The sequence below is a fragment of the Pelophylax lessonae genome (assembly GCF_965119305.1).
Source record: "Pelophylax lessonae genome assembly, chromosome: 3".
Taxonomy (NCBI): domain Eukaryota; kingdom Metazoa; phylum Chordata; class Amphibia; order Anura; family Ranidae; genus Pelophylax; species Pelophylax lessonae.
This window is the reverse complement of record NC_138770.1, coordinates 496742466-496755658: the sequence shown is the minus strand read 5'-3', so window position 1 is coordinate 496755658 and position 13193 is coordinate 496742466. Positions and strand designations below refer to the sequence as shown.

General features: G+C 45.3%; 1 protein-coding gene across 1 annotated transcript in view; it reads right to left on the bottom strand.

Annotated features, from left to right (window-relative positions):
- Window positions 1-1679: 1679 nt before the first annotated feature.
- Window positions 1680-13193, bottom strand: part of GPATCH11 (G-patch domain containing 11) — a 193378-nt gene continuing 181864 nt past the window's right edge. Inside the window, exon 8 of the mRNA XM_082250256.1 lies at window positions 1680-1875. Coding sequence (XP_082106382.1) covers window positions 1817-1875 — 59 coding nt within the window. The 3' untranslated portion in view covers window positions 1680-1816. The remainder of the gene's footprint in view (window positions 1876-13193) is intronic.

Below are 13193 nucleotides of genomic sequence, written 5' to 3'. Positions count from 1 at the left end.
ATATATTATATATACATATACACACACACACACACACATCTATATATCTATATATATATATATATATATATATATATATATATATATATATATATATATATATATATATATATATATATATATACATACATACACGCACATCTATAAAAATATCAATGAATAACCTGAATACAAGCTTAGCTGGAGGTAGCAACATAATTCTTTAAGACGACGCAGCACACAAAAATAATAAAGGTGGGGGTGGGAAAAGAAAGCGAGTAAACTATACAAAGCTTCCACACCACCTAACCTTTTAAACCGTTAACAGGACCTAACTATAATTAGCTTTACGTTTTGCTAATTATGCACTTATTGGAAAGCCAGCTGCAGCTTTCAGGTCTTGTTTTATTTAATGCACACACAAAAAAGGTCTACAGCTTCATGGAGCAGTTCTGGATGGCTTGTGTTTTGCAGTATACTGTTCCCAAGTAGAATTAAGCCTAGTATACAACATTATTTTTAAAAACTGACAGCTCAGATGGGAGTCGATGTACTAACAATCCGATGTTAGTACAGGTATCTCCCCTGCTGTTCTATTGTGTTCTGACATGGGGACAGACCCCTCGCCAGAACAGTCCAGTCAGCGCTCTCAGCCATTGACTGAAAGCACCGATCGGCAGTCGGTTGGCTGCTGGCTTTCCTGCATACTCGTCTGACAGAAGCCGGCCAAACGATCGTCTTCTGTTGGACCATCTGCCATACACACGGCACGGATGTCCGCCGGTTTTTAGTGAACCGGCCGATATTGCCTGAAAATTGGTCTGTGTATACTAGGCTTCACTATCAAAAAGTTTGAGTGGTTCCATAAACAAAAAGAGGATCACAAACTACAGAAGCACCTTAGTGAGATGGAGTGTCTTCAAATATATTTAAAAAAGTATGCAACTTAGAACACGGATTTTAATCAAAATGCATACATACATAAATGCATACTGTATATTACAGTTTGGTACACTTAAATGGCTAGCAGGGTTGAATGATTTTACCTCAAAATTTGCCAGTCCTTAAAATTATTCAGGAATTGTGCAGATAAGAGAAGATACCTTGAGAAATAAAGTAGTGACATTAGGTAACTTCCCTTACCTCTGCTCTAAACTAGAAACAGTTATGTGACATTTGATCCACATAAAAAGAAAAGCACAGTGAGCAAAGGTGACATTTTAAAAAGTATATATTTAACAATTTAAATAATACACAAAGCTGTTCAAATTTTCACCATGATTTCTACCCAAATTTTATAAAGATATCAGTCACTAGTAAAACGAACCTATCCCTTTGCAATGTGTTTAATATTAAATCATTGGGCTCTACATACAAGCAAGCATAATGAGTTAAAAAAAAAAAAAAAACTGTACAAATTCATTGTTTAGGCTAGCGTATGGTTCTATATTGACTGCTGAAATCACTTATATTTCCCTTGAGTGTGTAAAGCAGTTCATTTCTCGCCTTTTATGCAAAGTGTTCATTTTTCTACACCATGAATTACAAGCCCAACTTCCATACAAAACTATTCAGGAAAACGTATAACGTATGCCAATGTTTATTGTTATTTAGTGGTTTCTGTTACCACTGGATGAATTGTAGATTTACCCTCATTTCCTGAACCTCTGACCTCATCACTGGAACATAATGTAGGGACATAGACAATAAATACTGGGTGCTTTCATATTCTCTCTGGAATATGGAGAGAGTAGAGAAGATGACATTCTGAGAGGCAATTTCCTTATATATCCTTCTGATGAACCTTCAAATTGTTGTCCTTTAGTAGCAAACATTCTCAGTCATCATGATCTTCTGCAGTGTTCCCTGGACAGCTGGAGATCATGTCTTCTTCATCTGCATAAAATGATACGACCTGATTAATAAAGCATATCCATACAAGAAACAATAGTGGTGGGGTTTGTAGAGTTTGGATATTAACTATAATTGAAAGGCAATGAATTCCACTTCTGTCAACCACATTTGATATTTTATCATGTATTCACAGCAATGGGGAATAATGTACAATTAGCTATAGGTGATTGTGTATTGCAAATAATGGTAAATATCATCTCTAAAAGTAATAGAAAATGCAGATGTCAAGAATCCCAAAATAGTTGGATAATCTTTTAGCCAGGGCTAGTGTTTGTCAGGGATGCTCTTAATATGCTAGACTGTTCAGTATAACGAGCTGATGTATCTTCTTGGCAGTTTCTATTTGCACAAATATTGTGTCCTTGTCTTAAGAAATAGGTTTATATTCCTGATATGTGTCTATTTTACCATGTACTTGTATTAAAAAGTATCCTGTTCTCTTTGTATTGCTTACTTTGTATGAAATAACTGGTGATTCTGCCAGCACCCCTGCTTTCCTATTTTAAACTGACCCTGCTAGGCATGAGAGCACATCTATCTCAGCGTGGTCAGTTTTCTGCCTGTGCAGGGAGCACAGCCTGCCTGTCCTCCAATGATCAGATTTGTGCTGACATCCCCTCCCCGAACAGCCATTCACTGAGGAGAACAGTATACTACTGTACTGTTGTTTTTCCACCCCTAGCTCTTTAAGCCCCTTATGCAGCTCACAACAGAGATTATGTCATCACAAAAAAAAAAACGGAATATATGCAGGTGCTTCTCATAAAATTAGAATATCAACAAAAAGGTAATTTATTTCAGTAATTCAATTCAAAAAGTGAAACTCATTTTAAATAGATGCATTACACACAGAGTTATATATTTCATGTATTTCTTTCTTTTAATTTTGAAGATTATGGCTTACAGCTAGTGAGACCCCAAATTCAGTATTTCAGAAAATTCGATTATTACATAAGACCAGTAAAAAAAAAACTGGATTTTTGTCTTACTTTTCTCTGAGGTTCACTGACAAACACAACTTCAAGTCTTCAGACTAGGGCTGCAACTAACGATTATTATCATAATCGATTCGTTGACGGATTATTGTTTCGATTAATCGACTAAAAACCTCAAAAAAAAAAAAAAAAAAAAAGGTTGGTGTATAATTTAGCTAATATTCTTGAATATCTGTATTCAGTGGTAAACATAAATATCCAGCTATATACTTGGATATTTAATCCACTCTGAGACAGATATATGTATTATTAGAGGTTTAAATGTGGTACATATCAGATTCAGAGATCAATATTTTTAAAAGACCTAAAACACGGTTTTGCTAATTTTCTACCATACTTATACTTAAATAGTAGTAAAAACTTTTACTTTAAAATGTAATTGAAATGCCTTATATCACCTCTAGTCTATCAGCCTCCACCTTTTCTGGGTCCAGATGCTCATCTTCCCTGCACAGAGCCCTTAAAGTAATTGCAAGCGTTGGATTTTTTCTCTTTTTAACAACAATCTTGTCATACTTACCAGCGGCGCTCTGTGTAATCAGCAGCACTGATTCTCCTCTTCTGCCCCCCCCCTCCCCCCCCCCACGGCACTTCTGGCCCCTCCTGCCATCAAAGTGCCCCTATAGGATGCAGCAAAGTATAGTACTGTATAGAGTGTAAAAAAACCTCTGCCTTTAGAATCACTTGGTTTCTTCTCTTGCCCAGGACTACATTTCCCATGAGGCATTGCTCCTTACACATTCACAAGTTCTCTGCCATCTACATACATGTATGGACGGTGTACTGAGCTGTATGTGCGTTGCACTGTATTTTCTGATGTATAAACAAATAATGCATTCTGTATGCAGGAGAACTAATCGGCTGACCGATTAATCGATTACAAAAATAGTTGACAACTATTTTCATAATCGATTAGTTGTTTCAGCCCTACTTCAGACCATTGGGTATTATGCTGTTTCTCTTCAGCAGTAGGGCTAGGCGGAAACCTTTTTGGTTACGCCCGTGGGACGGTCACAGAGGGTATACCATCACTTCCTGCTGTAGGACTCCATTTTATAACAAGCAGTGTCAGAAGAACAAATAACTCAACCCCAACAGAGGGTGGGCTGCTGTGTCTGTCAGTGAACCTCAGGGAAAAGGATTTCACGGTAAGACAAAAATCCAGTTCTCTCTTTCGTTCACTGATATACACAGCTTCAAGTCTTCAGACCATTGGGATGTCCCAAAGCAGTGTCAACATGAGGGGTGGAACAAAAACACAGCAAAGGCAGAATTCCCAACAAGGCTAAACATAGCCAACCAGGTAACAACAGGAGCTCAACTTAGGAACTGGAGCTCATCACCAGGAAAAATTTTCACCCTCAAGAAGCGGAAGCCTCTGCAACCGCAGCCTGCAAAACTTTGCAGCTAAATGCTGCATCTGAAGATGCAAGTACATCCACCTTTTAAAATCTTGTGAATGTCCCACAGAGGTACCAAGGATCGCACCGGGAGGAACCAGATGGCGAACTCCATGCACAAATGTGTGAACCAAGAAATTCGCCAAAAGCCTTTGGAAAAACATAGCGAAGGCGGAAATATGGCCCTTGATGGTGCCCAGAGCCAAACGATCTACACCCAATTGTAGAAACTCCAACAAACAGGCGAGACACAGAAATGGAGCTGGGAGAAACCCCCCGTGACTCACACAAAGTAACGTACGCCTTCCAAACTCGATGGTAAACCTTCCTGGAAGTAGATTTCCTAGCCTTCAACAGTGCAGGAATCACCGACTCCGACAGCCCTCTGTCTTTCAGCATCTGGCTTTCAATAGCCAGGCCGTTAAAGCCAGCGACCATAAATGAGGATGAAAGAATGTTCCCTAAGACAGAAGATCTTCCCTTAGAGGAAGCTTCCAAGGGACGTCTGCTACCAGCCTTACCAGGCCTGCGTACCAAGACTAGGCCAATCTGGTGCCACCAGAATGACTGGAATTCCTTCTACCTCGATTCTGCGTAACAGTCTCGACAGAAGTTGTATTGGAGGAAAGGCGTAAATCAGACGATATTGACCCTAAGGGGCCACCAGAGAGTCTGCCGCGTAGGCCAGAGGATCCTGAGACCTAGACACGAACCTCTGCGCCTTCCTGTTTAGACGGGAAGCCAGCAGGTCCACATCAGAGGTCCCCGAGCCGAAGACACAGTTGATGAAATACCTCCAGGTGAAGAGACTGTTCTCCCAGGTCCAACGTCTTCCGACTGAGATAATCCGCTTGCCAATTATCTACCCCGAGAATGTGCACAGCAGAAAGGGCCAGAACATATCGGTCTGCCTACCTCAAGATGCCAGCCACTTCCCGGGCTGTCAGGGCACTCTTTCTTTCTAGGATGTTGATCAGCAACCTCCCGAATCCAGACACCTTGAGCCGAACACACTCCCAAGGCACCTCCCCATCTAGACAGACTGTCATCCGTGGTGATTACAGTCCAATACAGGGGAAGAAAAGATTTTCCCCAGACGTAGGGCCGGGGAGCGGAGCCACTATAGGAGAGACTCCCTCGAACCCTGACTCAACAGGATCAGATTGTCGAATGACAGCAGATCCTTGTTCCATTTGATCAGAATCTCACGTTGTAAGGGTCTGGTGTGGAACTGCCTCGAAGGTGGAGACCTTCAACCCCAGCACTTGCATGCAAGTCCTGAGTGATGATCGATGGTTGGAAAACAGGAACCGAACAGCACCATGTAGCTTCAGAAGTTTTGTCTGAGGAAGAAACACAACCGGGCTGATGCTGAATCCAGCGTCAGACCCAAGTAGTCCAGCTTTGTGGATGACGATTTCTGAAAATTCAGTTTCCACCCGAACTCCTGCAGGGTGCGCACTGTAAGGTCCAAGTCGGCTTCTAGAGCCGAGGAAGACTCTGCACGCAGAAGCAGATTACCTAGTACTGCAATCCCCTTCTGCCATAACAAGGCCAAAACCTTTGTGAACACCAGAGAAGTTGAGCACAAATTGAAAGTGCTCCTCGCCCACAGCAAAATGAAGAAAATGCTGATGCCTGACATATATTGGAATATGAAGGTAAACGTCCTTGAGATTGATAGAAGCCAGCAGATCTCCTTGATGAAGGAAAGCTACTACCGTGTGGATGGACTCTGTCCGAAATTTCTGAACCCGCACAAAGTGGTTAAGAGCCTTGAGATCCAAGATCGGACAAACCTTGCCTTCCTTTCTAGGGAACTGTGAACAGATTTGAATAAAAACCTTGGAAACGTTCAGACTCTGGAACTGGCACAATAACTCCTTGTGCTAACAGGTCCTGAACTGCCCCGTAGAAGCCCTGTAGCCGCTTTGGAGACAGGTGTAAGATGGAAGGAAAGAACCTTGCCGGAGGCAAGGACCGAAACCCGATCTTGTAACTGAACCGAATCAGATCTTGGACCCATTTGTCCTGAATGAGCAAGGTCCACGGATCCGGAAAGAAACAAAGATGTCACCCCACCCCAGACGCAGAGGAGGTGCGCCCCTTCCGGCTGGGGATGGTTTGTCTGCGGAACCAGAAGTGCCCGCTTTGGACTTACCATTCCAGGATCTCTTGGAGCCTCCCGCAAAGTTACGGGTAGATCTCGAGCCATTTTCCTACGAACCAGGTGGATGAAAGGGACGCTTGTAAGCTGAAAAGAAGGGACCCCACTTACAGCGAGGTTTCTTGCCCTTAGCAACCTGCGGAAGTAATGTACTCTTACCTCCCGTTAGACCCTTAATGATCTCTTCCATAGAGGCACCGAACAGACGGTCACCTACAAAAGGAAGGTCAGACTCAGCACCTTTTTAAAAGCCTGGTCAGCCGAACAGTATATCAACCATATCATGCGGCGAAGAATCACCGCCATCACAGAAATCCTGCCGTCCAAGGGGGCCACATCCACGGATGCAGCATAAATGTACTAAAACCATTGGATCAACTGATCCTCCAGCTCAGAAGGGGGTTGACTCCCCTCCAGATCCTGGCGCAAAATCTTAGCCCATTCTGTTAAGGTTTGGGATACCAAGGTAATAGCAAACACCGGTCTCAAAATCGAACCAGCCACGGTGAAGCGGTATCGGACCAGAGCCTCAGCTGTTTGTCCAAGGGGTCCTTAAAGGATGGGGAATCCGCCACCGGCAAAAGTGTGACCTTACTTAGCCTGGAAACATGAGAGTCCACCGACAATGGAACCGTTAGTTTCTTCAGAAGAGACCCCTTGAAGGGATATCTCCTAGCAAAACGCTTAGGGAACCCCACTGACTAGTGACAATCTCATCAAAATAGGCAGGAAAGGGAAATGCCTTAGTCACCTTGGAAGGTGGACCTGTTAGCACAATAACTCCTTGTGCTAACAGGTCCTGAACTGCCCCATAGAGGCCCTGTAGCCGCTCTGGAGACAGGTGTAAGATGGAAGGAAAGAACCTTGCCGGAGGCAAGGACCGAAACCCGATCTTGTTATATAGTTAGTGAGGTTGAAAAAAGACATCCGTCCATCCAGTTCAACCTATGATGTGTGTGTGCGTTTGCTGTTAACCGTACATTGTATACCCCTGTATGTTGTGGTCTTTAAGGTGCCCATCTAATAGTTTTTTGAAACTATCAATGCTCCCTGCTGATAGGACTGCTTGTGGAAGAGAATTGCACATCCTTACCGCTCTTACGGTGAAGAACCCCTTACGCACTTTAAGGTTAAACCGCTTTTCCTCTAGTTTTAGTGAGTGGCCACGTGTCTTGTTGTATCTCCTTTCTCTGAATAGTTTGTTCCTTATGCTAGGGTCGCCAGTACAATATTTGTACATTGATATCATGTCCCCCCTCAATCGTCTCTTCTCCAGAGAGAATAAGTTCAGTGCTTGTAGTCTTTCCTCATAGCTGATGTCCTCCATTCACCTAATTATTTTTGTTGCCCTTCTTTGGACTCTTTCCAGTTCCAGCACATCCTTCCTGAGGACCGGTGCCCAGAACTGGACAGCATACTCCAGATGTGGCCGGACCAGAGTCTTGTAGAGCGGGAGAATAATCTCTTTATTTCTGAAGTGAATCCCCTTTTGTATACATCCCAGTATTCTGTTGGCTTTGCTTGCAGCGGTTTGGCATTGCATGCCACTGCCTAGCCTGTTGTCTACCAGTACCCCCAGGTCCTTTTCCCTCCTAGACTCACCCAGAGGTTCCCCCCCTAGTGAGTAGGTTGCTTTCTGGTTTCTGGCTCCCAAGTGCATTACTTTACATTTTTCAACATTAAACCTCATCTGCCATGTAGTTGCCCACCCCATTATTTTGTTCAGGTCCGCTTGTAAGGTTTCCACATCCTGCATAGAAGATATTGGCATGCCTAGTTTAGCATCATCTGCAAATACTGAGATTGTACTAGATAACCCCTCCTCTAGATTATTTATGAATAAATTAAACAGGATTGGTCCCAGGACAGAACCCTGGGGGACCCCACTTTCCACACCCACCCAATCCGAGTACTCCCCATTAATCACCACCCTCTGGACTCTCCCCTGGAGCCAGTTCTTTATCCAGGTACTCACCTTATGGTCCATACCTACCTTCCTTAGTTTGTACAGTAAGCGTTTGTGGGGAACGGTGTCAAAGGCCTTTGCAAAGTCCAGATACACCACATCCACAGGCTTTCCTTTATCTAGGTGGCAGCTCACTTCATCGTAGAAGGTTAATAGATTGGAACTGAACCGAATCAGTTCTTGGACCCATTTGTCCTGAATGAGCCAGGTCCACGGATCCGGAAAGAAACAAAGATGTCCCCCCACCCCAGACGCAGAGGAGGTGCGCCCCTTCCGGCTGGGGATGGTTTGTCTGCGGAACCAGAAGTGCCCGCTTTGGACTTACCATTCCAGGATCTCTTGGAGCCTCCCGCAAAGTTACGGGTAGATCTCGAGCCGTTTTCCTACGAACCAGGTGGATGAAAGGGACGCTTGTAAGCTGAAAAGAAGGGACCCCACTTACGACGAGGTTCCTTGCCCTAAGCAACCTGCGGAAGTAATGTACTCTTACCTCCCGTTAGACCCTTAATGATCTCTTCCATAGAGGCACCGAACAGACAGTCACCTACAAAAGGAAGGTCAGACTCAGCACCTTTTTGAAAGCCTGGTCAGCCGAACAGTATATCAACCATATCATGCGGCGAAGAATCACCGCCATCACAGAAATCCTGCCGGCCAAGGGGGCCACATCCACGGATGCAGCATAAATGTACTAAAACCATTGGATCAACTGATCCTCCAGCTCAAAAGGGGGTTGACTCCCCTCCAGATCCTGGCGCAAAATCTTAGCCCGTTCTGATGGTTTGGGATACCAAGGTAATAGCAAACACCGGTCTCAAAATCGAACCAGCCACGGTGAAGCGGTATCGGACCAGAGCCTCAGCTGTTTGTCCAAGGGGTCCTTAAAGGATGGGGAATCCGCCACCGGCAAAAGTGTGGCCTTACTTAGCCTGGAAACATGAGAGTCCACCGACAATGGAACCGTTAGTTTCTTCAGAAGAGACCCCTTGAAGGGATATCTCCTAGCAAAACACTTAGGGAACCCCACTGACTAGTGACAATCTCATCAAAATAGGCAGGAAAGGGAAATGCCTTAGTCACCTTGGAAGATTTGCACCGGCTTTGTCAACTCAGCTGCTGCCGAGTCCTCCAACTTTAAAGTTTCCCACACTGACACAATCAGGGCCTCCACTAGCACTTTTTATGCAGAGGAGGAGGACTCATTCTCACTATTAGAGCACTTTATGCCCTCCCTAAGATTCACAAGAATTCTGTAGATCCCCTTGGCAGGCCTATAGTGTCAGGGTGAGGCAGGCTTACAGAAAACCTGAGCCGCTATGTGGACAATCAACTTAGACCTTTTGTTGAGGGCCTGCCCTCATATCTTCAAGACACCATTCACCTGCTTAGGGTTCTGGAGGGCCTCCACGTCACTGGCAAAACCTTGTTGGTGGCCATTGACGTGAAGGCTCTCTACAGTTTCACACCCCATGACAAGCACCTATCTGCTATTCAACATGTCCTTTCTCAAAAGAGTTGGTAGGAGCGGTCGCTCAATGAGTTCATTGTTCTATCTTTAGAATTTATTCTCAATCATAACTTCTTTTCATTCCTTGATTTCCATTATCTCCAGGTACAGGGTGTGGCCATGGGAACTTGTTATGCCCCCTCTTATGCGAACCTGTATCTGGGGGAGTGGGAACATCAGTTATTCGCGGATGAGAAGTTCTGAGCGCCCGTGTAGAGTGCACCTTCAAAGGAAAAGGAGGAACTTTACCCTCATGTGAATAGGCCTGAGTCACCGTCTGTCTGGTCCATCTGGAAATGGTCACAGACAAAGTGGACAGTCCTTTTCGAGGCCCATCCGTGAGCACAAATAGTGAGTCTGACTTCCTAAAAGACTCCTTGGCTTTCAGGTACACCTGAATAGCACGAACCACATCCAGGGAATGTAATGCAATTTCCTTAGGGTGTTTTGGCCTGGGACACAGGGAAGGCAACACACAAAGTCTTCATTCAAATGGAAATCAGAGACAACTTTTGGACAGAGAAGTATAAAGTACTAGAGACCCAGACTTGAGTAAAAGTACAAGTGCTCTATCAAAAAAGTGACTTGAGTAGAAGTTGAAGTGCTCTTTAAGCACCACACTTAAGTAGAAGTACTAAAGTATTCAACATTTTTGTACTTCAGTATTGCAAGTAGTTTATTTTAAAAATTTACTACTCAAGTACTGAAAGTAAAAGTACAAGTATTGTGTTATGTAGTTAATAAAGAAAGTAGTCAAAAGGCCAGGGCCCCCCTCCCATTTTAGATCCCCCTTCGAGCAGGCCAGGGTCCCCCTCCCATTATAGATCCCCTTAGAGCAGGCCAGGGTCCCCTCCCATTACAGATTCCCCTTAGAGTAGGCCAGGGTCCCCCTCCCATTATAGATCCCCCTTAGAGCAGACCAGGGTCCCCCTCCTATTAAAGATCCCACTTAGAGCAGGCCAGGGTCCACCTGCCATTATAGATCCCCCTTAGAGCAGACCAGGGTCCCCCTCCCATTATAGATCCCCCTTAGAGCAGACCAGGGTCCCCCTCCCATTAAAGATCCCACTTAGAGCAGGCCAGGGTCCCCCTCCCATTATAGATCCCCCCTTAGAGCAGGCCAGGGTCCCCCTCCCATTATAGATTCTCCTTAGAGCAGGCCAGGGTCCCCCTCCCATTATAGATTCTCCTTAGAGCAGGCCAGGGTCCCCCTCCCATTATAGAGCCCCCTTAGAGCAGGCCAGGGTCCCCCTCCCATTATAGATCCCCCTTAGAGTAGGACAGGCCAGGGCAGGTCCCTCCCCCCATTGAATAGATTCGATACCCTTAGTGAGTGACTTGACTTCAAGACAGTTCTTACTTCTTCTACCTTAGGCTGTCTCGAGTCCTCCAGCCTCTCTCTCCACATTCCCCAGTCCAGTCCCCCCTGCTGAAAGAAGAATATATTCCTACCTCCATCCAGTTCTCGCGCGCTCGGCGGCCGCGTTGCACAGTGCCCAGAGACAGTCTAGACTCTAGTAACTCACAGTCCCTCCCCCAGCCAGGGCCCAGAGAGATCACTCCGCAGGCAGGTGTCTCTCCTCTCTTGCCACCACCACTTCACTTGAGAGCCGAGCGGGAGGCGGGACTCAGGCCGAGGTAGGGCAGAGGCGGCGAGGCTCTGCCCCTGAGCCATCGCATCGGGTCGGGGATTGGTCGTGACTTGTGAGTCTCAAAGACAGTGAGACTCGAGTAAAAAAAGTCAGCAGGTTTGGAATGGAATGATTCATAACATTTTTATAATTGTAACGAGTAACGATACAGCACATGATAAAAAATATCGGAGTAAAAGTATTAAACTCATCGAAAACATGTACTGAAGTAAAAGTGGAAGTAGGAGAAAAAAAATTATACTCTAGTAAAGTACAGATACTGCCTTTTAGTACTTAAGTACAGTAGTGAAGTAGTTGTTCTTTGTTACTATACAACTCTGCTTTTGGAAGAAACAATGGACAGGGGCAAAGAAGCACCTTATCTTTGTGGAGCACCAAGTAAGGAGTGCGACAAGACAATGCCGCCAATTCCGACACCCTCGGCGCAGAAGTGATAGCCATCAAAGAAGCCATCTTCTGGGACAGCGTGAGCAGGGGAATCTCCTGAATATTTTCAAAGGGAGGTTTCTGGAGAGTTGAAAGCACCAATTTGAGATCCTAAGGCGGTAGAGAAGACCGCACTGATGGAGCCAAATGTCCAGCCCCCTGAAAAAAGTTATGCACCAACCAGGGAGTGCGTGGCCAAGGGTCGTTGAAAAAAGACCGCCAAGGCCAACACCTAAAACCGTTGAAGGAAGGCCAAGACCGGAGCCACCGAGAAAGAGCGAGGGTGAACACCATTTTTGACACTTTTTGGGATACCAGTGACATTGCTACAGTAATCAGTGCTATACATATTCACGGTTAATGTAAAAATGACACTGACAGGGAAGGGGTTAACTTTTAGTGATCAAGGGGTTAAGTGTGTCCCTAGGGGCGTGATTCTAACTGTAAAGGGGAGTGGCTAGTGATGTAACCACAGAGACATACGGATACTACATAGCAGGATCGTGTAGTCTCTGCAGTTAGATCAGGGAGAATGACAGGCGGCTTTGTTTACATTAGCTGCCTAACTTTCTTCCTCTCCACCGGGAGATCGCGGGTGACCGGCGGACATCGGAGCCGCCGGTCACTCGCGCGGACATTTCGTAGGCGAGCGACGTAGCCCTACATCGGTTTGCCTGTACGGGGCTGACTGCTGCAGTAAATAGTCATGCGGCCGTCGGCAAGCGGTTAAAGACTTCGGACAATTGTCCTATTTGGCCAAGATCTTTCTTTGTAGGGACCTCGTATGGAACTTTGCAAACAGAACCGCCTCGAAGGTAGAAACCATCAGGCCCAGCATACATATGCAAGTCCGGATGGACGACCACCTGCTGGACAGCAGGAGATGAATCGCAGCATGCAATTTCTAGAGTCTGTCCAGAGGAAGGAACACTGCCTGGAAACAAACCAAGATAGTCCAGCTTTGTGGAAGGAACCAGAGCAGACTTCTCATAATTCAGAAGCCAGGCAAACTCCCTCATAGTCCGTATAGTGATTTCCACGTTGTCCAACAGAGCAGTATGGGACTCTGTTCCCAATAGAAGGTTGTCCAGGTAACCCAGCACTGCGATCCCTCCCTGACGTAACAACGCCACAACTGGGGCCAGCACAAGGTTCCACACCTTTGTAAAGACCCGAGGAGCAGAGGT